Genomic DNA, 26,714 nt, shown 5'->3' with positions numbered 1-26,714 from the left:
TATTTTTATAACCGTAGGCTGGTAAACTGCCTCTCGGGGAAAAAAAAGCCCTGATTTGTAGTGTTTGTTCATTTCTATGATGAAATATTCCCATCCTGGCTTATTTCAAGCTACTAGTTGTTTAACAACTGGCTCACAAAATTCCTACCGATTTAACAGTGTCTTGAGTCAGTATGAGCCAACTCAAGCACTCCACTATTTATGTGTCTCTGTGTGTATGTGTGATTTGTATATCTTTTTATATATGTAATTTTCTTTTTACAAAAAATGGAATTTTCTATATATATTCTATTGTAATTTACTCCTTTCACTTACTAAGTATAATAAACATTTTAATATATTAGATGTCTGTCTATACTATCAATTTTAAGGACTGGATAATATTTCTTTGGATACATATATTTATTTGATCATTCTTTAATCAATGATTTATTTAATCCTTGTTTTAGTTTGAGACCTTTAGGGTATTCCTAGAATTTTGCTATTACAAATTATGCTATGATTCAAATTCTTGCAGTAGGCGCTCTTTCTAAGTGAGTTAATATATGAGAAATATTTTATAAACTGAAAGTGCTATATAAATATAAGTTGTATTCATTATTTATTATCCTTACTATGTGTATGTTCAGTTTTCCCATTCAGATTGTGAGCACCTCTGACTGAGGCAGGGGTATCCAGCTGTCTTTGCATTCTCCACAGCACTTAGCAAAGTGTGGCTGCATTCATCACATATTTGAGAATAAAGACCATGGTCAGTTTATTCTGTCTTCTAGTCCTTGTTGTCGTCAGGGGCCCAAGAGTGTGAAGTTGCCAGGCCTCAAACAGTCCTCAGTCATGGATTAGAGTTTTTCCTCAGAGTAAATTCAGCTGGATCAGCTGGACTTGAAATCATAACCTGAATTTCATTATTTTCAGCTGAATAAATTGGTCCAGGCTGTTTTATATGTTTTCATGTAATATGTTGAAGTGTCCGTGACCCCACTGGACAAAGTGTAGCAGACAAACCTCTCTCTCTCACACACACACACACAAACCGCTATGTGCCTTCTTTCTCCCAGGAACAAACGAATGAAGGTAATAATCATATAATATGTCCACTTTGTACTCACCAGACAGGTTCGTGCATTTCCTCTCTTATTTCAAGTTTTATTCTTTCAAATTGTAAATGTATTCTTGTTGACGTAGTTGCCTCAGGGCGACAGTACAGTAAAATAAGTGAAGCCGTAAAATTTCTGGCAGCATTATAAGGTGGTTATAAAAATTTCCTTTAACAATTTTTAAACCTGAGGCCACGAGCATTTTTCTTATTCCTAGGAAAAAAACATTTTTTCCATATGCAGAATTTTGAACATGCAGAAGACAACTTGAAAGAACTGCATAGTGAACACCCAAGTACTTACCACGTAGATTCCACGATTAACCTTTTATTTCACACATCCATCCATCCCTCTATCGATCCATCAATCCATTTATATGTGTGTGCACTTCAAAGTAAATCGCACACATCAATATGCCTCCTCCCTCCCCACCTTCCCATGCCATTACCTAGAAAGGAAAAGCCAATTTTAAAAGCCAGGTATTCTGTCGGTCTGAAAAGGCTCCATCTCTAGCAGGCTTGAAATTCCACAAAGAAGACATAGCTGGCAGGCCTCCAGGCAGGATTGACTTTAATCATGTCCCATAAGCACCTGTGAGAGCAGAGAGATAGGTAATATATTGCAGTCTTCCAGGGGAATGCTAGATGGCAGGCTGCTCTGTGCTGGGGGATCTCCCAGCAATATCTGCTGCTTTAACTAAGGTGATTTCAGGCATCTATTGGATGTGGAAAAAATAAGTATATGTCTGTGTGTGTGTATATATATGTGTGTGTGTGTGTAAACACACATATTGTATACCCATATACTATATTATCTCCATAACAATGTGGCAAAGTAGGTACTATCTCTGCTTTATAATTGGGGGAAAGGGCTCAAGGGTTAAATGACTTGCCCAGGGCTGCACAGCTGATAGGTGTCAGGAAGGGAAAGTGAACATTTTTCTGTGGCTCTGGAGGCTGAGCCACTTCCCATCTCTAGTTGGTTTCCTTGCCTCAGTGGCCTTTAGTGTCACCTCTCAATTTGATTCACACTCGGTTCCAGTTGGCCTGCTGGAGGGCCTCAAGAGGACTGCATGCTCAGAACCGGTCCTTGGATTGGATGATTTTGGAGGAGGGGCTACAGTCCAGAGCAGGCTAGTCAAGGCTTTGAGAGTGAGGTGAAGTGTAAGCAGGGTAACTGAGAAAAGACAGAATCCTGTCTGCCTTTGATTATCATGATTTGCTGATTTGTTTCCAGGTGTTTTGAAGTTTTCTGCATCTATTGTCAGTCAAACCACGTTGAAGAGCCTTATGTCAGCATCATCAAGAAGCGACAGATGCCAAGAAATGGCCTCTCAGAGGAGATTGAGAGGGAAGTGGGCCAAGCAGAGGGCAAGCTGTTCACCCACCGATCTGCGTTCAGCCGGGCGTCGGTGATCCAGGCTTTCCTCGGCTCAGCCCCCCAGCTGACCCTGCAGCTCTATATAAGCACCTTGCAACGGAAAGTCACTATCACAAGAGGTATGTATATTTTTGATTTGTGCCTGCATTTGGGGATGGAAATGGGGAGCAAAACATAAAGTTTATTTTGTTTCAGGGGAAATTCATACGTCTGTGTTCCAGTTACCAAGCTCAAATCTTAATGAGTTAAAATAATAAGTGTTTTATTTTGCTTAGGAATCTGCAATTTGGGCAGGGCTTAAGAAGGCTCACTTGTGCCCCACTGTGTGTCAGTTGGGGTGGCTCATAGATGGGGGGGCTAGAATCCCTGGAAGCCTCATTCGCTCACATTTCTTGTGGTTGATTCTGGCTGTTGCTGGAGGCCCCAGAACTTCTCCATTTCTTACCTCTGTGTAGGCTAGTTTGGGCTTCCTCACAGCTTGGTGGCTGCTTTCAACGGCGGGTGTCCTAAGAGCTAGGGAGGGTCGGGTCGAAGGATATCACCTTTGTGATCCAGCCGTAGAAGTCATGGGACATCACTTCTGCTGCATTTTCTTTGTTGAAGCACTCAGGAGTCCTGTCGAGGTTCAAGGGAAGGGGAGGGGAGGAAATTCTGACTCTTGTTGGGGAATGGCAAAGTTCTAGAAGTTCACTGCTGTGACCAGTTTGCAAAATACAGCTTTCTGTAGGCTGAAAATATAGCTGCCAGAGGCTGGGCCTCTTCAGATTTTGCCTCTGTCATCCGGTGATCATTCTCAACCATCTGAGACAGTTGGTTGTACCAGCTCCTTTGTGGTGAATGATGGAATCAAGAGCACTCTCCTGCCTTCTTAAAGTCCGAATGGGTATCTCAGCTTTTAAATGAACAGAGTTCTCTAACCTTTGGGCCATTCTCACGCCATCAAATGGAGGGCAGGTTTTGGATAAACCTGATTTCAAAAAAACCTCTACATACATTGGACACAAGTGAAAAATTTTCATATGAAAAGAGGAAATAACCCCTCCCAAATATTAATATTGTGGGCAAATAAAAACCAGGTATTCTGGTAAGTTATACTATATAGATAAGCAAAAATGAGTTAAAAGCCTTAAGTTGAAGAAAATGCATATTTAACATAACACTGAAATTGGAATTTTTTAAAATAAATCACTCTTATTAATTCCCCTTCCTGCAGGATTATCCTCTTTCCGCCTATATTCTTGGCTGAATGGTAAAATGTCTTAATTTACGGCTAAGTCACAGGGTATTTGCGTGTCACAGCTGTCTCCCTTATCCAGGTTACCTCAGAGTGACTATGATTCTTAAGGTACATCAGGACCTTGAGATGAAGTCTTAAATCTTGGTGGATTAACATTTATGTGAAAATGTCTGCCACAGTCCCAGGCAGACAGTAGCTGCTCAATAAATATAGCAGCATCCTTGTTCTCTAGGACTTCTAAGTGGAATGGGCATTGACCAAGGTGAGTCCTCTACATGCCACTATCCCCTTGCCCCAGTCCATTGTTTTCCCATATGGCCGGGACACAGTGAGAGACCAGATATAGCAACAGCCTGTTTGATTTTTATAAGTAAATCCAATGTATTCTTTCCTCAAGTTTTTGAAAACAAAGATTGTTTTGTAGTTCAGAGGTTGGCAAACGACAGCCCATGGGCTCAATCAGATACTACCTGTTTTTGTGAAATTTTATTAGAACCCAGCCTGCCCTTTTATTCACCTATTGTCTATGTCTGCTTTTTTTTGTTTTGAGCAGAGTTGAGTAGTTGCAACAGAGAATGCATGGTCCACAAAGCCTAAAATATTTACTGTCTGACTCTTTACAGAAAAAGTTTGCCAACCCTCATTATAGTTTTTCCAACAGAATTCTTTTCAGGAAAATAAAACCTGTCTCATAAAATGTCAGTGTCACCAAGAATATCTGTGAGATGTCCCCCAAGAACTTGGAAAAATATAAGTCCTCTGAGAGTTAAACAATAAATCAAATATATGTGGAGAAAGAAAATGGGCATGGTCCTCTTAAAAATATAGATGGCTGCCATTTGTGCATGTCTTCACTAACCCTAATCGCTGCCCTAATATATCTGGGGAAGGAATCCCTTCCTCAGACGGGGAGAGGCAGGTTAAATTGGAGCACAGGCTGGGGTGTGTCACAGAGGCAAACATTGATAGTGTCTATCACATGATTAGGAATGCATTTGATGCAAGGGACGAACACTTGACTATAAGGTTAAACAACCCAGGGTTTGTTTTGCTTATCTAACAAGAAATTGGAGAGAGGCAGTTGCTGGCATTACTTTAGCTGCTCACAATGGCCAAGTTTATGACCCTGCAATTCTTTCGGCCTTTCTCTTGGGTTCCTACTGCAGCATCAACCATCATAGCTGCGTTCAAGGTAGGAAGAAGGGGTGAAGGCAGAAGGGTGAGTGTATTTTTCCTTTAATTAGTAAGTAAAAGCTTTCCCAGAAACCTCCCTAATAGACTTTATTTAGGTTTCATTGACCAGAACTGGTTACATGGTCACCTAGATGCAAGAAATGCTAGGACAGCCGAGCGTAAGAATGATTGCCCCATTGGCTTAGACCAGTATTCCTCAAACTTCCCTGATGACGGTTAGAGTCACCTCGGGGCCGGCGGGGGTCGGGTGGCTTGTTGAAAATTTACAGATTACCAGGCCTTATCCCTGAAAATTGTGATTTGTCAGGTCTGGGCTAGGAGCCCAAGATGTCTTTTTATTTTATTTCTCTTTTGTGTTTTAAACAAGTGCTCTGGGTGATTTTTATCATCAGCAAAGTTTGGGAACACCGCATTTAGACTAGTCATGAGCTGCCTAGGGTTAGGCCCATTGCCACCCAGAACAAAATCATGTTTTCTTAAGATATAAGGGCAAGAATGGATATTAAATAGGCAGCTACCTGTATCTGCCATACCATGTAAACAAGGTCCAGACCAATAGAAATGTCCATTCTTGACAGGAGAAGGACATAAAGTCCATCAGAACCTGACCCTATTCAACATTCAAAGTCTATAACCTCCTCTCTCTGATTCTGTGCTCAGTGAGCAAACATTGATGAATTTGGCCTCAGCAGAGCTTGGCCTCAGGGAGAGAAGTTGGAGCCAGCCACAGGGTCCACTGGAGAGGTTTTTTTAAATTGCAGTATAATTCATATAACATAAAATTCACCCTTTTTAAGTGTACAATTCAGTGGATTTTAGGATACTCGCAATGTTGTGCAATCATCACCACTATCTAATTTTAGAATATTTTCATTACATTGAAAAGAAATCTCATAGTCATTAGCAATCATTCCTCATTTCCCCTCCCCCAGGCCCTGGTGATCACTAATCTACTTTCTGTCTCTATGGATTTGCCTATTCAACTATTTCATTTAATTGGAATCATACACTATTGGAGAGTTATTTATCATAGTCAGTGAATAATGGACACTGATTATGAGCTTTAGTCTTAGGAGAGTTTGACCATCCTGAGACTTCCAGGGTCTAGTCAGCTCTCAGCAGGGGCATGATCAAGTCTGTGGACCTAGGAGGATGCACTGGACTGAGACCCAGGTGAGCACACCGAGGTACTATGCTCCGTGAAGGCCCCTGCAGCCTGCCATTTGGCCTGCCCAGATCTCAAAATGCCCTTCTCTCTTCCACTCAAGGTGGTAATATTGATAGTAATAATAACTGTTGCTTAAACCCTTGATTAGTGCCAGGCACCGTGATTGGTATTGTTATGTTCATTTTCACAGCATCCCTGTGAGGTAGATAAGATTATCTCCATCTTACTGAAGAGGGAAATGGTACTCATTGTCCACCAGAGGAGGGAGAATTTGGGATTAGATTTATGTGAACTTAGTCATAAATGTGATGAATAGTTATTGAATATGTTCTGTGTTCCTGACCCTCTGCTGGGCTCTGAGGATAAAGTGGTGAATAAAGTGGACAGGCCCCTGTCCTTTTGGAAGAGGATAGACAAACATGAAACAAATAATTAGTCATATATTGATTTTATTTCAGGCAAGTCCTGCAAAGTGAAAGTCCTGTGTGGGGGTATATTGGGAGAATCTAACCAAGTCTGGGAGATGACGGAAAAATTCCCAGAGGAACTTAAGTTTAAACTAAAACCTGATAAATGAGGAGGAGGAGTAAAGTCAAGGTAAAGCAGGGAAGAGCTTTTATCCCAGTATTATTTCAAACTTTACCCCTGAGACAGTGGGAAGGCATTGATGAGTGTTAAACAACACTGTGTCACAATCAGGTTTAGTTGTAGAAACTGATTACTCTGCAAAATGGATTGGAAGGGAGTGAGGAGAGAAACAGGGAGGCCAGTCAGTGGGCTGCCACAGTTTTCAAGATGAGGATGGTAATGGCTTGGGCTGGAATAGTAAGAGTGGATTATTGGAGCAATATTAATGATATAAAAGTGGAACGATATAATGATTAATTGAATGAGAAAGTGAGGCAGAGACGTCAAAAATGGTTCCCAGGTGCCTGATATGGGCAGTTGTAGCCATGAATCCCCATTTGTGTTGGTGAAGCATCCTGGAGAAGGGACAGGTTTGTGAGGTATGTTTTTGCTTTCAATTTCAGACTTTTTCTTTAAATGAACATGTTTTAAAGATTCTATTTAACTTATTAGGGAACCGGCAGATGTTATAACCAACTCAAAAGAGAATCCAAAGAACAGACATAGGGATAAAGGCTTTACATGAAGATCGAGGAGTGATGGGGAAACCATAAAGGAATATGCATAAGAGGAATTATCGTCAGGTTGATTTCACTTATACCCCGCCTCATTCCAGAAAAGGACTTGAGAAGGGGATTATTAGCTAGTGCTGTGTTACTCTGTGGAGCATGTCCTTCTGTCCTTTCTTGTGGATACCAGGAAATTAAATAGTAATAGTGTGCAAAACCTACTCTCTGGCCTAAGACAGGCAATTCAAGAAGTTCTTAATGATTTTTTTTTTTTTTTAAAGATTTTATTTTTTCCTTTTTCTCCCCAAAGCCCCCCGGTACATAGTTGTGTATTCTTCGTTGTGGGTTCCTCTAGTTGTGGCATGTGGGACGCTGCCTCAGCATGGTCTGACGAGCAGTGCCATGTCCGCGCCCAGGATTCGAACCGACGAAACACTGGGCCGCCTGCAGCGGAGCACGCGAACTTAACCACTCGGCCACGGGGCCAGCCCCAAGAAGTTCTTAATGATTATTACTAATGAATTGATTTATTTATAAATTACTCCATTATAAACATATTTATTAATCTCATTCTCAGGTGAAAAACCTAACCTGTTTATGATCATGTATTTGATAAGAGTAACAAAGAGTTATCAGTGGCTGAATACATGTTTTAAGATGTATAATATATTCTATGTAAATTCTGTCCCAAATAATAGACTCAAAAGCACATATAATTCTTATAAACACTTTCATGTGCTATGTTAAGTTAAAAAAAGTCACATAAAGTGTTGTAAAAAACCTCTCCCCTATGAGTGTCAACATCTGAGAATGTCACCTACTCATAGGATCCTCCAGGGCCACCCTGTGCAGCCTCCTGGCCTGTCAAAGAGGGCTGGTCACAGGCTGCCCAGCCGGCTTCAACAATGGGATCAGAGGACCTGGGTTGGCTGTCCCAGTTCACCACTTTCTGGCTATGTGATCTTGGACATTCATCTGTTTCCTCTGACCAGCAGTTTCCTCATGAGTCAAATGGGGATAATAAGAGTTCCTCCATCTTCGGGTTTTCCCAAAGATTAAGTCAACACATGTCAGTAAACTGCTGTGTGACACACAGTGTGCCCTTAAAAAATAGCTGCATGTATCTCCCTCCTTGTAGACAAGATATTTAGGTGTGCTTCCCCATGTGCCGCTGGGCCTGGTTCTCAGGTGGTTGCTGGATGTTTAGGCCACTTTGTGGAGAGACAGAAGAGTGCCATCAGAGGAAGAAGGCAGAGGTGCATCCAGGAAGCAGACAGTCCTCACCCTGGTTTCCTCTCTGCTCCCCTCTGCCTGGTGACTCACCGTCTCTCTGCCTCCTTCCACCATTTATTAAAGCCTGGAGCTGGCTCCGCCTTTGCCTACTTCACTGGAGGGTCCTGAGAATAAGTGTTGGGTTATGCTTAGAGCTTGTTGGAATATGTGCCTGTATAAATCCAAGAAACTTTTCTTGCCGCATAATGCCATCCTACCAGATATTTACAGAAGCCTCGTTGTCAAATGTCCACCCCACAGATTTGTGCTTTGTTCTAGAGAGCCATGAAGCCCTCCCAGCCTTAGCCAAGTTCAGCTGTTCAAGATCTTCTGTGCATGTGAGTCGGGAGCAGGCCTCTCCCCAGCAACTGCAGGTGGAGAGTCACCTTCAGCTGATCACATGAAAGCACCAGCTTTGCCACCCCATCCCTGAAGTGGGGCATCTTTGTGTCTACGGCATGGTTTCTCATATTCCAGTGTCCTTCAGCAAACAGGGAGTGCCTCCAGTGTGGGCAGTGCCAGGGAATCAGTCATTATACTAAGATCTTGATATGTTGGTTGATTAAATAGCTGTCCCACATTAAAAAAAAGAACAGCTGTGGATTTTGGCTTATGGCTATGGTTCCTTCTAGAAGTAAACATCGACTCCTGGATACTTCTCTGGAAGGCACAGCTGAGGAATTAAAGGCCGGAGAAGCCATAGGAGGTGGATACACCATGTCGAGTTAGCAGGTCTTTGTGGTCAGGTGTCGTCTTACAGTCCATGCAGTAGTAGAAACTAATGGTCACTGTGACACCTGTAGGGAGCCAGGCTTCCTGGGCTCCTTCAGGCTCTCTGATGTCCCAGGTGGAGTTTGGAGGTTGAGCTTTAATGACCTCGTGTTGGCAAGTCCTCGGCAGAGTCACACGGACGTGGGAGAAGGAGGCAGAGCAATACTGCCATCCCTTTAGGAGTTGTGCTCCAGCTGTGCTTGTGGATTTCACAGGAAGCAGGGGGCCACAGTGAGGATAGCATCGGTCTAAATGCGGCACCTTGCCAAATCCCCCTCCTACACGTGCACAGGGGTCCCACACTCAGGGGAGGAAGGTAGGCGGAGAGTGAGAATCACTGCCCTTGGGAAAGGATGAGCTGCCCAAGTTTAGACTTTTTGTGCGTTTCGAAAAGATGCATAGGGGGATGGTGAGGAAGGATTTGCTCTAGCTTGGGCCCTGCGGAGAAGACACCATGCGAAAACTAAAACTGGAGTGAGTAGGGACAGGGGCTGGGGAGGGTGTGGGTTCCAAACCAGGCCTGTGATCAAAAGCAGTGTCAGGGGCGGGCACATGACCACAAGACACAGGTCAACACAGGAGGAAACATCACGTATGAGAAGAGATGAACCCAAGAGTCGAGCCTGAGGGAAACTTGGAGGGTAATGTTGGTTTGATGTTGGTGTGAACCCACGCCTTGAAACTAGGCTGGCCTCCCACTGAAAGCAATCTCTGGAGACAGGCATTTTGAAGGCCCAGGCTCCCCTCGTCCCTGAATCTGATAAATCCTGCAGGATGTGGCCAGAGGGAGACTGCCTGACTCTTTAGAAAGGGCCTTTGGACCCTCAAAATAGGATTAAAAATGAGGGACCTGGGGCTGGCCCCATGGCCGAGTGGTTAAGTTCGCGCGCTCCGCTGCAGGCGGCCCAGTGTTTCGTTGGTTCGAATCCTGGGCGCGGACATGGCACTGCTCATCAAGCCACGCTGAGGCAGCGTCCCACATGCCACAACTAGAAGGACCCACAACGAAGAATATACAACTATGTACTGGGGGGCTTTGGGGAGAAAAAGGAAAAAATAAAATCTTAAAAAAAAAAAAATGAGGGACCTTCTATTCACCTCTAATACATTATTTCCTAAAGCACAGATTGCAAAATGGCAGCTTACCGACCTAATCTGGACAGCAGATGGGTTTGTCAGTCCTACATAGACATCTTAAAAGAAGATTAATAAGCTACTTACATTTAAGAACTTTTTACCTGAGTATCTGGATTTGGGGCTTCTCTTGTGAAATCAAAATATCTGGGCATCCATGTGGTTCCAGTCAACTGAAGATACAGGGTGCTGCCCCATTAAGATCGGGCCTCTGGTTTTCCACTCCTCTCTTTTGGATCTCATGTCTGACCCACTTCACTCACTTATAATAACTGTCTGGCCACTATAGATACTTGAATTTGTTACTCCCACACAAATTAATTCTAAGTTAACAGTGTTCAGAGCGATCAATTGTCTCATTTAATGACAGAATATAGTGCAGTGCTTCTCAAACTATCTTTGGTATAGGGCCAGTATTATCTGTTTTCCTTGTTCTCATTCCTTATGAACTGATATGAGGTCCTATTGTGTATGACTAGTATACAGCTCACATTTGACTCATCACTTGAGTGCAACACCACCAGGACTAGTATAGACCCTGGTCAGTGGATGAACCCACTCACTTAAATATTGGGGCAAAGCCATATTGCTATAAATCTTCCTAAATGCTGACTCCCAATTTTCATTCTTGTAACTGACCAGTAACAAACAGTTCTTTGACCAATACCAGTTCATGACCCACAGTTCAAATGATTGGGATAATGAATTTGTTCTATTTTATTTCATTCTTTTAGGAGTATGGGTTTAAATCTAAGGACTGCATTTGGTGTTTTGTTTAGCGTTTCTCCTCCAGAGTCCCTCATGAACACAGAAGACTGGTCTTTCTTATTTAGGGTTCTCGAGTCACTGTGGGGAAAATACCTCTGAACTTCTTTTGTTAAAGCAAAATCTGCTAAAGGGACCCAGTGGGCAGCAGGGGGCAGGTTGGATACCGTGGTTGTGAGAGATTTGGGTCCTGAAATAGAAGGATGGATGAAAGGCATTCACCAACTTGACTGTGGAAGAGAGTCTTCAGCATATATTGGGACAAAATAGTGAAAGAAGAGGGAGGAAAACTGGATTCTGGTCTCCTGTAAGTGTGGTTTACTTGGGGCACGTCACCTTCTGTGGTTGTAAAATGAGGAAGTTGGACTAAATTATTTCAGATGTTGGCTTGAAGTGTTATAATTACCAGTCTACGATCTTTTCCTAAGAAAAGATCTCTACTGAAAGTGAGTAAGTGGAACTCAGAGGACAGGGATTATTTTTTAGGGTCTCCATTTTTCAGCTGAGGCCACTTTGGCCCAGAGATGGTAATCAGCTCTCCCGAGGTCACATGCCCGTGGGTAGAACAGCAAATGTGACGTCCTGTTCTTGTACCTGTTGTTGAGGCCCCTCCTCTCCTAGATCCTGAGAAATGGGCGGGCTCTGTACAGAAAGCATTTAATGCTCTCTTCTGGGAAAAAGAAGCTAAATTCTTCAATGCAGAGATGTGAGAGTCTCTTGGATTTTTAGGAAAGCACTCTCAACAACTCACTCTCAAGAACTTTCACTGTGTTTTATTTGGAGGCCAGACACGTTAGGACCAAAGGACTGATTTTATAGAACAGGTCTTTGGCCTTTGCAAACCTAGGTCTTGTTCCACTGGACATTGTGATAGCCGTGTCATTAACCCATCTCCTTCTCAAATAAGGTGTTCTTGAAATTCTGACTCTGTCCACTGACCTGGTCTCAAAGGTGATTACGTGGTGACATCAAGAAGCCTGTGTTCAAGAGCATATTCATTGAAGTACCTGAGTTACTGTCTTTTTCCACAGAGTGCTGCTCTTCTGTCGCTGACTGTAGGGCCTTCAGAAAAAGCATCAGAGTAGATAGTAAACCATGTGGAGATGGCAGAGACTGCAAATGCCCGTGAGTCACTTATGACTTGTGATAATTTTCACAAGTGAAAAATCTGGCGGGAGTACACAATGAAAATAATACAACTGAGGAGGAAATTTTTTCTGACATGCGAAATAGGATAATAAAGCCAATCCAAAAGAAGAGTTTTGGAGAAAAATATATAAGCATAATGATTAAACCTATTTTCAAAGAAGTCAGGAGTAGATTTTAAACATCTATATTTTGATAAAGATCCGTAGAAAGGTTTGGTGCACATCCTCATTTGAAAAGCACTGGTCTAGAAGTTGCTAGTAAAATTTAAAAAGGAAAGTTGTGTCCAACTATTTTTTAAAAATTACTGAAATTATGACTGATAACACTATAATTTTGTTGCCTAATATGATCAGGGGAAGCACCAGCAGGACTCTGATAATTATAAACATTTAGTAGACAGTAAGGGTGCTGACAAATCTCCAGGAACTTTGCATGTAGCATAGAACTTCTGAAATATTGAAATGAAATATTTTACCTATTCAAATTTAATCTAGGGAAGGCTGAATACCTCTTTTGATTTGACTTTTTCTCATGCAACGAATGAATGCTAACATAGCAATTAGATATAATTTTGTCTAACACCTCTCTTTTTATAAGGTGAAAGAATAAATCTTTTTTTACTCTCTAGGGGCCTCTGGCAAATCTCAAAGACAGTTTTAAGTGCAAAAGGTGTTGTGAAGTTTTATTTCATTTTTAATTGTGGGTTCAATGTTGGCAGGCAAAATTTAAAAGTTTCTGGGAGATTTTGAGAATTAAGATAGGAACCTGGGTACCTGAGTAAGTGAAGATTGTAGCTTGAGTATTCATTAATTAAAGTGACAATACAATATTTAAATAAACATACAAAAATCATTAACACATTTGTAAATGCAAGACTTACGTTTTCTTTTATTTTAAAGAGACTAATCAAGGGCGTGATGAAGTCATCACACAGTGTTCTCATGGTGAGATCTAGAATACCCGCTGTTTGAACTAATTACATAGAAGGTGAGGTGGGAGCCGGAATGATGACCCTGAAAATATTCGGGTTCTAACCCCCCAAACCTGTGAATGTTACTTTACATGGCAAAAGGCCTTTGCAGATAAAGAGACTGAGATCGGGAGAGCAGTGTGGATTACCCGGGTGGGCCCTCAATGTAATCAGCAGTGTCCTTATAAGAGAGAAGCAGAAGGAGATTTGACTACAAGAGGAAGAAGACAATGTGAGGACTGAAGCAAGATGCTACACTGCTGGCTTTGCAGCTGGAGGAAGGGACCACCAGCCCAAGAATGCGAGGAATGCAGCTCCAGCAGCTAGAAAAGGCAAGAAAGGGGATTCCTCTCTAGGGCTTCTGGAGGGAGCATTGACCTGTTGACACCTTGATTTTAGCCCAGTGAAACTGATTTTGGACTTCTGACTTCCAGAACTGTCAGAGAATAAATGTGTGTTGTTTTAAGCTGCCAAGTTTGTGGTAATTTGTAGGGGAAGCCATAGGAAATGAATACAGATGCGGAGTAACCTTTTACAACCTCTTATTAGGAGCAGACCAGTATCCAAGCAAACGTCTTCATTTTCACAGAGAACAAATAAATTCTAGGTTTGCTTAAATGTAATATTCGATTCTAAAGGACCCACAATCTCTTTTTGACAGTCTTACAAGTTACAAAACCCTTCAAAACTGAGCCAGATTTGGTAAAGTTTTAATACAAATTTGTGTCCCTTTTCAGATTCTCTTTCCACAAACCTGCAGCTTTCTCAAGTCATTCAGGTTTTTTTTTCCTCTTTCCCATTCTGGAACAAGTCATTTTACTTCAGGACAGAAACATTCTCTTTTTTGCCCTTAATTTAAAAAAAAAGTCTCTTTATCTTGAGACACTTAGTAGAGTCTCATTCATGTAGAGTCTCATTCAAATATGTTAATTATAACTTTTAAGCGCTCACTTGTATTTCACGGAGAAAACTAGGGGGTGGATAATTGTGAATTTCTGTCATTTTAGCAGAGCTCATGAATACACTCAGCCCAGCTTTATTCAGCCATACAGTTCCCTCATGCAGTTTTACAACATGGCAGAAATGAACATATTTATTACAAACCCAAAAATATAACCTCTTTGTAGTGTATACAATAGGAAGCAAAAGTATGTAAACTGAAATTATGCTTAGGAGTCAATGTTTTAGTATTCTATCTTACTTAGAAATGATCATGCGATCCATTCAACGTCTATTAATTATCTCGTTATAATACTAGTTCAAGGTCTTGTTATCTAAAGATTTTGGAAATGCTCTTCAAGGTGACGTACCATGAAACCTCATTACTGTGGAAATACAAGTTCATCAGAACAATGATTTAATTTGCTTCAACATAAATTGATGTTTTTCATAATCTTAAATATTCAGTAGGAGTAATTCTAGCTCTTTTGATCATAAATCTATATAAGTTTAGGAAAAATATACTCAAGAGGCATAAAAATGTAAGCTTGTATTATACTTAACACTGATAAATCAGAGAAGATGGTTTTCATGAAACCCAAAATATTATACTAGTCATGATTATCAAAGATTTACATAAATTATGTAAATTTGAATTCTTAAAGATATATATGTATATTTTTTATTGCAGTAACATTGGTTTATAACATATAAATTTCAGGTGTGCATCATTATATTTCTGTTTCTGTGTAGATTACATCATGTTCACCACCCAAAGACTAATTACAATCCATCACCACACAGGTGCCTAATCACCCTTTTCGCCCTCCTCCCTCCCCCCTTCCCCTCCGGTAATCACCAATCCAATCTCTGTCTCTATGTGTTTGTTGTTGTTTTTGTCTTGTGTGTGTGATCATATAGTATTTAACTTTCTCCCTCTGACTTTTTTCACTTAGCATAAAACTCTCAAGCTCCATCTATGTTGTCACAAATGGCCAGCTTTCATCGTTTCTTATGGCTGAGTAGAATTCCATTGTGTATATGTACCAGATCTTCTTTATCCACTTGTCCCTTGATGGGTACCTAGGTTGATTCCAAGTCTTGGCTGTTGTGAATAATGCTACAATGAACATAGGGGTGGATATATCTTTACGCATTCGTGCTTTCATATTCTTTGGATAAATATCCTTCAGTGGAATAGCTGGATCATGGTAATTCTATTCTTAATTTTTTGAGGAATCTCCATACTGTTTTCCAAAGTGGCTGCACCAGTTTGTACTCCCACCAGCAGAGTATGGGAGTTCTCTTTTCTCCACATCCTCTCCAACACTTCTTGTTTCCTGTCTTGTTGATTATAGCCATTCTAATGGGAGTCAGGTGATAGCTCATGCTAGTTTTGATTTCCATTTCTCTGATAATAAGTGATGTTGAACATCTTTTCATGTACCTGTTGGCCATCTGTATATATTCTTTGGAAAAATGTACATTCAGCTCCTTTGCCCATTTTTTAATTGGGTTGTTTGTTTCTTTGTTGTTGAGATGTATGGGTTCTTTATATATTTTGGATATTAACCCCTTATCAGATATATGGTTTGCAAATATCTTCTCCCAATTGTTAGGTTATCTTTTTGTTTTGTTGATGGATTTCTTTGCTGTTCAGAAGCTATTTAGTTTGATGTAGTCCCATTTGTTTATTTTTTCTATTGTTTCCCTTGCCTGATCAAACATGGTTCTTGAAAATACGCTGCTAAGACCGATGTTGAAGAGCATACCGCCTATGTTTTCTTCTAGAAATTTCATGGTTTCAGGGCTTCCATTCAAGTCTTTAATCCATTTTGAGTTAATTTTTGTGTATAATATTACATAATGGACTACTTTCATTCTTTTGCATGTGGCTGTCCAGTTCTCCCAACACCATTTATTGAAGAGACTTTCCTTTCTCCATTGCATGTTCTTGGCTCCCTTGTTGAAAATTAGCTGTTCATTAGATGTGTGGGTTTATTTTGGGGCTTTTGATTCTGTTCCAGTGATGTGTGTCTGTTTTTGTGCCAGTACCATGCTGTTTTGATTACTTTAGCTTTGTAGTATATTTTGAAATCAGGGAATGTGATACCTCCAGTTTTGTTCTTTTTTCTCAGGATTCCTTTGGCTATTAGGGGTCTCTTGTTATTCCATATAAATTTTAGGATTCTTTGTTCTATTTCTGTGAAAAATGTCATTGAAACTTTGATAGGGATTGCATTGCATCTGTAGATTGCTTTAGGAAGTATGGACATTTTTAACTATATTAATTCTTCCAATCCAAGAGAACGGAGTATCTTTTCATTTCTTTGTGTCTTCTATTTCTTTCAACAATGTTGTATAGTTTTCAGTGTACAGGTCTTTCGCCTCTTTGGTTAAATTTATTCCTAGGTATCTTATTCTTTTTGTTCCAATTGTAAATGGGATTGTATTCTTAATTTCTCTTTCTGCTACTTCATTGTTAGTGTATGGAAACACAACTGATTTTTGTATGTTGATTTTGTACCCCACAACTTTACCATATTCATTTATTATTTCTAAAAGTTTTTTGGTGGATTCTTTAGGGTTTTCGATATATAAAACCATGTCTTCTGGAAATAGTGACAGTTTCACTTTTCCTTTCCAATTTGGATCCCTTTGATTTCCTTTTCTTGACTGATTGCTCTTGCTAGGACTTCCAATACTATGTTAAATAAGAGTGGTGAAAGTGGCATCCTTGTCTGGTTCCTGTTCTTAAAGCTATCCCTCTATAGCTTTAAGTTTTCCTCCATTGAGAATGATATTAAATGTAGGTTTGTTATATATGGCCTATATTGAGGTACTTTCCTTCTATACCCATTTTATTGAGTTTTTATCATAAATGGATGCTGTATCTTGTCAAATGCTTTCTCTGCATCTATTGAGATGATCATATGAGTTTAATTCTTCATTTTGTTAATGTGGTGTATCATGTTGATTGATTTGCTGATGTTGAACCATCCCTGCATCCCTGGAGTAAATCCCACTTAATCATGATATATGACCTTTTAAATGTATTGTTGTATTCAATTTGCTAGTATTTTTTTGTGTGTGTGAGGAAGATTGGCCCTGAGTTAACATCTATTACCAATCTTCCCCTTTTTGCTTGAGGAAGATTGTTGCTGAGCTAACATCTGTGCCAGTTTTCCTCTACTTCATATGGGGCACTGCCATGGCATGGCTTGACAAGTGGTGCTAGGTCCACGCCCAGGATCTGAACCTGTGAACCCTGGGTCACTGAAGTGGAGTGTATGGACCCAACAACTATGCCACAGGGTGGGCCCCATGATTTGCTAGTGTTTTGTTGTGGATTTTTGCATTGATTTGCATCAGTGATATTGGCCTATAGTTTTCTTTTTTGGGGTTGGCATTGTCTAGTTTTGGTATCTGGGTAATGTTGACTTTATAGAATGAGTTAAGAAGCTTCTCCTCTTCTTCAATTTTCAGGTCACTGCTCAGAGATGTACCTTGGCTACGCATCTTGTCTAGCTTCAGAAAAAAATTGATTTAATTTGTTACCTGTTTCCAGGACCAACTGCATTTTATGAACTAAAGATAATAGTTTTAATTCATACATTCTTGGAGGCACATGGGGTGGAATTTGCAGGATAGCTGTATGTGTATGCTGTAGTGCTTTGTATGATATAAGCTTATAAATTTCTGCTGCAACATCTCAGTTTTTTGCACGTGTACACACATACATGCTCACGTTCACATACGCACACATATACACAACATAAAGACTTCAAAAAGAGTCTGAAAGGAATTACAGTGAAATGTCAATTAGTGGTTGTCTTGGGATAGTGAGGTTATGGGTTATTCTTTTCTTCTTTCTATTTATCTGTGTTTTTCATGCTTCCGCAATCAATATTTTTTAGTTTTTGTTGGAGGTTGGGAGAGTGGTCCAGCACGAGCTTCTGGGCTAGCCTTGGGTCTTTGTCTTATTCATTTGTGCATGCCCAGTTCAGTACATGTGGGTTCTCAATGTTTGGTCAGTGAATGGTGAAAAGTAAAGAGCAGGACAATTACATTAATCTCATTTTACAGATGAAAAAACAGGGGGTATCATTTAAGATACTGCCATTGCAAGTGATAGAAGACCCAACTAAAAGTGGCTTAAAATTTAAAAAAAAAATTACCTCATATAATCAATTTAAAGGCAGAGTGATCCCATGATTGGCTAATTTATCGGCACAACAGTGTCATCAAGGACCTAGACATTTTCTCTCTGTGTCTGTCTCCCCTCGTGATTGCAAGAGGACTCTGTATCCATTATATATTGCTGCATAACAAACCACCGCAAAACTTATTGACTTAAAATGACAACAGTCATTTTTTTTGTCCACGAAGTTTTAATTTGAGCAAGTCTCAGCAGGGTCTGCTCACTGCTCCATGTGGCATCGGCTGGGGCAGCTTGACTGGGAGCTGGAGAACCCACTTACAAGAAGGCTTACTCACATGGCTGGCAGTTTGGTACTATGTTTCCTACTGGTTGCTTAGCTGGGGCTGAGGGCTGGAGGCCTTGGTTCTTTTCCATGTGGGCCTCTCTTTGGCTTCTTCACAGCATAGCAGCTAGGTCTTAAGAGTGAGTGTTCCAAGAGACATGAAGTAGAAGTTTTCTGTTTCTTAATATGTTGGCCCAGAAACTGGCAGAGTCATTTTTGCCATATTCCTTTATTCAAACAGTCACCTGATCTCAGATTCAAGAAGAAGAGATACAGACCCTACTTCTTGATGGGAGGAATCTCAAAGAATTTGGGGGGCCGTGTTTTAAAATGTCTGCAGGTTATTATAGGTCTAGACATCACATGCAGGCATGACCAACTCAGGAAGAAGAGGGAGGTTTCTTCTTGCGTACTCTTTTTATTGAGAAGGAACACCTTTTCCTGCAGCAGAATTCTACTCAAGTTCTGTTGGCCAGACATGGGTCAGATGTGCATGTTAAACCAGTCCCTAGCCACAGGAATAGAAAGTGGAGTTACAGATGCCTCTGAGGTACAGATGCTCTTGTCTCTACAGAGCAGCTGGGAGGGCCTGGAATGCATAGATCCACTTCATCCAATTATAATACCCAGTGAATACACCATGCAAATATTATTATTTCTATTTGTGACACAAAAATATATAGGAGACTGGTCTGTACAAATCTTGATTTACTCCAGAGGCCAAACCTGCAGTCATCTTCCTTGAACACATGAGCATGTACTCAAAATTAGAGTTCTGCCTTCAAGGAAGAATGGAGGAAGGATACCAGTTAAGTGGGAGGCCTATAGTATCTGCAACACAGGAAGTTTAAGGACCCAAAGCCAAGACCAAAACCCAGATTTTTGGATGCTTGACCCATTGATAGTCTTTCAGCCAACACTGCTTCTCGTGGAGTTATAGAATGTTAGGAGGTGGAAGGGATCTAAGAGGTCATCATATCTGACTAAATTCCTTCCTTGTTGTCCCTGAAAGGTGGTCCACCAGCCTCTGCCTGATTATATTCAACAGTGGAGCTCTCAGTACTCAAAAGGCAGTGTTCCATTGATAAAACACTCTTGTTAGAACATTCTTCCTTGTATAATAAATCAAGTAGAGCTTTTCCTTTTCCCCCAGAAATGACATCAGACCCAGGTTGTTGGATATACCATATTCAGGGAAAAAGCCATTAAAAATTGACTAGGTTCCTTTTTTCAAGATTTCCCAAGAGTGACAAACTAGTCCTACCACAATCAACCCCCCACACCCCCATCCTCAGATTCTATAAGGAAATACGTGAGGGGAAGGGGTGAGAGAATAGGGACTTCTATAATATGCTATTTATAGTGAGAGGCCACTCCCTCCCCTCCCAGAAGCGACCTAAAGTGGGGTTTCAAGATGAAGAGTGCTCACAACATGGATAGGCAAGCACTTAGCTCCCTGCCTTCTAAGCTGGGAACCCACAGGCCCAGCCCACTGCTTCTTCCCTCAGAAATAGCTTATTGTGTATACCTTGGGGTTTAGGAGCATGAGCCATAGAGACTGAAGTCTGCTTCTCCTTTGTAGGTTTCTGAAGGAGGGAGACTTGAGGGAATAGCCCGGGGTGAGTAGAGACTGTGGTGCCATATGCCTGGAAAGGACACAAAAGGTCTCCACCGTATCAGCTAGCTCTTGTGAGTAACAAGCTACCCAAGACTTAGTGGTTTAAACAATAAGCGTTTATTGTTTCTCAATAGTCTATAGGTCATCTGGGAAGTCCTGGTCTGGGCCAGGCTAGGATGATCTTGGCTGAGCTTGCACGTGAGTGTACACTCAGCCTGTGGATCAGTTGGAAATGACTGGTCTAGGGTAGCTGCACTTGGAATGGCTCACTTCTGTGTGGTCTCTACTTCCCAACTGGGTTAGCCTGTTGGTGGCAGGGCTCTAAGAGGGTCAAAGCATGCAGAGCTGCAGAACCTCTTGTGGTCTAGGCTCAGAAGTGGGACACAGTCACTTCTGCCACATTCTATTTCCACAAAGCACAGTTGGGAGGAGATTGGGGGAAAAATAAATCTGTTTCTTGATAACACGCCACCAAGTTGATACTACTAAGTAGAGCATTTTCACTTGTACTGTATGGAAATCAGCCTCCTTTAATCTTTAGCCTGATGGTTAGACCAGATTTTTCCAAATAAAGCAACACTAACACATCTACTCCCCTTTCCACATGGCGAAGCTCCAAATATTCACAGCTATCTTGTCTCCTTTTTCTTTTCCATTCTCCAGATCCTCCAATCATTTCTCTAATGGCATGCTTTGTAGCCATCAAGGTCACTATACTTGGGAATCAACCTGACTTGTTACTTTTTTTCTTAAAACATGGCATTTATTATTGCATGTGATATGGCAGACTTATTTTGACGAGAGCTGATAGCAGCAGGACTGTTTTATTATTAATTTTTTGCTTTAATCTGAACTCCGTGATTTTATTTATATGCCAAAATGTTGTAGCTTTTAGAGGAGCTGAATCACACAGTTGGTTTATATTGATGGATGGTCTGGTAAATTCTCCCAGTTCTTTTTTCATACTGAGAGCAGCTAAGCCAAGATTTATCCATTCTGTACCTGTACAGTATATTTTTAAATATGTAAGGGTAGTGCTTGATATTTTTTCTTGTTATATTTCCTTTTCTTGGATTCAAGCCCAGGGTATTACCCTGTTGAGATAATTTCGAATCGTGATTCTCTTGTCTTCCCAGTTTTGTCCCTGCTACAGGTTTATGTCTTCATCCAATAGTTGACAAGAATGTGAGACTAGGGCAGCCCTAAAGCCACAGACAGCCTTGCTTACTCCTTGACAAATGCCCTTTAGCCTGAAAGGAAGTCGTGAAGGGTGTCAGTACAGATTGCTTATCCAGTTGCAAATCCATCTAACTGCACTCGTATCAGCATACAACTTTTTTCTGACTTGTCCGCAAGGATGTCATGAGAGGGCTCTTTTTGTTTTTTGTTTTTTTTCTGGAGGCCTTGCTGAAAACCACACAAAATGTCTGTAATATCCACTCACTTACTAATTGCAGATATTTTTCTTTGTACATTAATTGAAAATATTGGTATTTCAAAATATTAAAACATATAGACAGTAGTAGAGGATAACACCCACATACCTCGTTGCCTGCTTTATCAAATATTCACATGACATCGTTTGCCTCAGAATTATCTTTTTTTCTCTTTAAGAAATGAAACATTAGTACAATTCAGGCACCGTGTGACCCTTCTCTGTCATGATTTCAAAGTTTATCATTTTCATGCATGATTTATAACTTAACTTCCTATGCACAGTATCCGTAAATATTATATATTGGTTTTGTACGTCTTTAAACTTTATCATACTGCAAATATCATTCTGAAATTGGCATTTTTTGCTCAACATATTTTGAAAACTATACATGTTGATGAATGTAGTGCTAGTTCATTCTTTTTTGTAGCTTAAAAGTGTTCTATTGCAAGCAACAATTTTCTATAAAGATACAGATAGTAAATGTTGTAGATTTTGCAGGCTGTCTATGGTCTGTGTCACGTATTCTTGTTTTTGTTTGTTTTTACAACCCTTTAAAGAAGTACAAAACGTTCTTAGCTCTTGGACTATACAAAAATAGGACTTCATTTGCCAACCCCTGTTCACAGACCTTTTGTCTCTTCATCTGTAAACTGCATCTGTCAACACAGGTTTCACAGGATTGTGAAAATTAAATGAGATAAGCTGAAAACATTGGCATGTGGTGCAGGCCCTTGGTGAGGTACTCACTAAGAGGTTAATTTACTGTATCATTAAGTGTTTACTTATGGAGGGGCCCTTTTAGGGTCACTGCAGTAGGCAGAAAGTCCACAAGGGGTATATGCCTACATTTTTTTTAATATATAGCATTGGTAACTTTAATGGATTTTAATGGAATTTGTAACCTTACAAAAGGTGATTAAAGTGAGTTTGGATTCCGTGTTTTGCCTCCTTCTCTGGTCTTGATGCAAAGCAGTGATGAATTAATTTTGGGGGGAAGGTTTTGCTAATGAATTTAATTTCTTTTGAGGATAGACAGCTATTCAGATTTTTAATATCATCTTGTGTCACTTTTGGTAAGTTGTATTTTTCCAGCAATTTGTCCATTTCACCTAAGTTACTGGATTTATTGGCAAATGTTAATAGTATTCCCTTATATATTTTATGTCTGTAGGACTGTAGTAATATCCTCTCGTTTCTGATGTTGGTAATTCATAGTCTGTCTTTTTTTTTTCTTGATCAGTCCAGCTAGGAGTTTATCCATTTTACTGATCTTTTCAAAGAACCAACTTTTGTATGTCTACTTTTAAAACTATCCCAAAATAGGAACTTTGAGAAGAATATGCATAAATAATAGCATCCCTCATACATTACTGCAGGCACTGTTTTTTATGCCTTCAGCACATGTTTAATAGTACCTAGCCTGGTGACAGGTATGTGGACATACTAAAGACTTTTTTGAAAAATTGAATTGAATTCAGACTTTTAGTCTCAAGTGTGACATACTTAATCCTTCCTCATCTTCTGCAGTCAGAGATCACCCTGACTGCTGAGTGGGGGAATAAAAGGTTGGCTAAGGGCTGGAGATTTGCAAATGTGCAGGGGGAACATTTGGAAAGGGTCATACTGGCTCACACAGCTATATAATAATGTGGATAATAGTCATTGGTGTTGCTGGCCTTTCTAAAGGCTGATTCTGCAGTTTTTCAGCATTAGAACACTGAGAAAGAAGATTTAGAAAGCCGATCTTTATATTTCCAGAGATAAGTAGTTTTTAATGCTTGCTGCAAATTGGAAGCTATTTCTGGTATTTCTAATTGTGCCTCAAGAGACCTAAAAGTAATTTGGACTCAGTGGATAGAATGAAATTGAATTTTCTCTAGGGAAAATAATATTAAACATAAATTCAAAACATCTTGTAACAAGGTTATTACAATGGCATATGTTGGCTGTGTTTAGGAAAAATTAGGACAGTAAATTCATGACTTTAAGACTTCCAAGAATTGGCCACTTTGAGGTGAATTTAAGGACATGCAGTTGTTATCATCTGCTTCTGTGAACGTTTTCTGAGTTCTTGTGTATGTGCACCAGGATCCAAATGTCAAGGTTAATTAAAAGAAGTGTGTGTGTAGAGTGATGAATATCTAGAAAGAATCTAGAAAACTTGCTAATTATTTGATTTTGAAGTTTTCTTATTCACTTTTAAACCTTTTAGAAGTGCATTTGAATTATTTTAGCTAATCCTTAATAAAAAGGATGATAATACATTGAGCAGCGAGTTGGTTAACTGATTTCTTCTCTTTCGATGTAAGGGTGACCAGCAGAACAAATGTGCCAAGTGTGCTATGAAACTCAGTTAAACAGTCCAAAAAGAATGGAGATTTCTGGGCATTCGATTTTCTGGTAAACGTGGGCCATCCAGAAATATATTTTGCTTGTGTACTTTTCAGACTTATATTTGTTAGCTTTCTACCTTTCTTTGAAGAAGATCTCATACATACTAGAAACATTCTTCAAGGATTGAAGATGGTTCACCATTTGGAATTTGTTTGTAATGGTTTGGTAAATGAAGAAGATATGTAACACTGGCTTGAATAGAGTATTTTTTTATTTAATAATCTCATTACCAATTAACTTACTCAACAAGTGTCTATTGAACACCTAGTATGTGCCAGACATCAGTGAACAAAACAAAATCTCTGTTTTTGTTGAGTTTATATTCTATTAGGGATATAAGTTTGACATATTTCTCTTTTACTTAAAAGCAGAGCATTGGTTAATTGGAAAATTGGTTAAATATGGGCTAATTGAAGTTTGCGGTTATTTTGAATTTTAGTTACTAAAAATTTGACTTGCATGTGTCCAAAGTCATCAAGCAGTATACATTACATATATGCAGTTCTTTGTATATTAACTATACCTCAATGAAGCCGTAAAAAATTTACTGTACTTTGTTTTCTTCTCACCCTAAGGTTGATTTAGGTATATTATATTGACTTTGCTCCAGTATGGAAGTTTCTCAAACCTCTGCTCCGTGTTAGATGTCTGTGATTTGGATCTCATACTACTCTCATAGGCCTATACCCAGATGAATTTGTTGACTATTGCAAATCCAAGAAAGAAGTGAGATCTGTATTTTTAATATATTTTTGCACCAAAGAACATTTTCAGCTATACTCAATATAGCATACATAGCTACTACGGCAATCTAAACAATGGTCTATATAATTGTGTAATGGTATGTGTCAATGTGTGAGACAATATGAAGTCTGCAAGACTTGAGGGTGAGTTTATGCCTTTTCCTCCTAAATTGAACTCACCTCCGAATGCACTGGGGAAAGAATGCTTCTGTGTACCACCAAGACTTTTCATTCAGGCTTGGCTTTTGCCTGGGTGTAGGCTTTGATTTTCTTTTCTGGAGTCTGTGGTCATACGCCAGTGAAAGTTACTTGATACTCAACGGAAAGACACACACTCCCTCCCTCCACCTCCGTGTAAGAGTGTGTTGTCAAGGCTGTGCTTGGGTTCTCTGGGGCATGGCAATGCTGCTTATATAGCTTCTCAGCTTTCCTTCTAGAGCCTGTGTTTGAAGAATTCAGCATAGGACCTTCTGATTCCTCACCCATATCTCTGTAAAGGAAGTAGGTCTTAGTAATGCAGCTTAGAATTGGGGCACTGAGCAGGCACAGTCACACACAGAAGGAGAAGTCAGATCTTTTTTGCAAGGGCTAAGCCATTTATTTATCCATTTTTAATTATTTTTATCTTACCTGTTTCTAAAAGATTTTCATGTTGTTTACAACCATAAACAATATAAAACAAGACCATTAAATAAGAAGAACAGAATAAAGCATTTGAAAAGAGGGAAGGGAAGATCGATTTGGGAAAAAAAATTATACTAAGAATTATTGTAGGAGTTGAAAAGACTATAGGAGGTAGGGATGTGTGTGCAAACATTTGTGAGTGTCTATGGTTCAAGTGTTGGCAAAGGCAGAAAATGCAAGAGATTATTTCAGTTGTGGAGGGTCAAGTGAACATGCCTGATTATTTATAAAGTTCACTGTACATGAGTAACTGTTTTTTAAGAAGGTTTGCCTGCCTTTCCATGGTTGAGAATCTGCAGCAGAAGCAGAACTTTTCGTTTGGGGTTCTGGGTGGTCCTGCTACCATTTTGCTGTTGGATAACCTGATAGAGGCCTCTGCACATGGGCCGGGTACTAACTTCCTTTGTCTGGCTGTGGAGGGCAAGGGAAGGGTTTTTTTTTGTTTTTTTTTTTTTTTTTTTTTTGTGTCTAGCTCAACTCACTATGCTGCTTCTCTCTGCCTGAGGCAGGATGATAAGAAAGTTGGTAGGGCAGATAGAAGAGCCTGCCCCACTTCTTTCTGATCATTGGTTGTGCCTTGGGAGGCGATTCTCAGAAACCAGCCTAGTGGAATGAGGCTTACCCACTTCCAGGTGCCTAAACAGCATGATTTCAGGAAGTCTTTATATATAGAATACTCGTGTAATAGAAAGTAGATACGAAATTTGGGCTCAGTGGAAGGAAGGAAAAGTTGGACAACTCCTAAAAATACTCCAGGGGGATTCTCCAGACTTTTTGAGGCCCTGGGCAGTTTCAAGGGTAGCAGACTCCTGCTTCTTGCCTCTCGTTGATAAAAGAGAGAAAAAGTGGAGCTAAGACCACTGCTAGGGAAATAGACCTCATTATATTGCCTGCTGGTTAAGACTAAGGACTCGAGAGCAAGACTGCTTAGGTTTGTCCAGCTCTGCTAGCTGAGTGATTTCTGGGGTCATTTAGTATCTTGTGTCTCTGTTTTCTCATCTGTATAATGAGGATAATAACAGTACCTACCTGATAGAATTGTTATTAGGATTAAGTGATTGGTACCTGTAAAGTGCTTCCAGTAGTCCCTGGCAAGAAGTAAGAGTGCAGTAATTTTTTTGAGCATAAGAGAGATGAGCCG

General features: G+C 40.1%; 1 protein-coding gene across 2 annotated transcripts in view; it reads left to right on the top strand.

Annotated features, from left to right (window-relative positions):
- The window catches only part of XK (X-linked Kx blood group antigen, Kell and VPS13A binding protein), a 47,405-nt gene that overhangs the window by 5,642 nt on the left and 15,049 nt on the right, over positions 1 to 26,714 (top strand). For both annotated transcript variants that reach the window (XM_014831775.3, XM_014831774.3), the window contains exon 2: positions 2,334 to 2,596. In XM_014831775.3, the coding sequence (XP_014687261.1) occupies positions 2,334 to 2,596 (263 nt within the window). The remainder of the gene's footprint in view (positions 1 to 2,333; positions 2,597 to 26,714) is intronic.

The sequence above is a fragment of the Equus asinus genome, chromosome X, assembly GCF_041296235.1.
Source record: "Equus asinus isolate D_3611 breed Donkey chromosome X, EquAss-T2T_v2, whole genome shotgun sequence".
Taxonomy (NCBI): Eukaryota; Metazoa; Chordata; class Mammalia; order Perissodactyla; family Equidae; genus Equus; species Equus asinus.
Note: the sequence above shows the minus strand (reverse complement) of the source record. Positions and strands in the feature narration are given on the sequence as shown.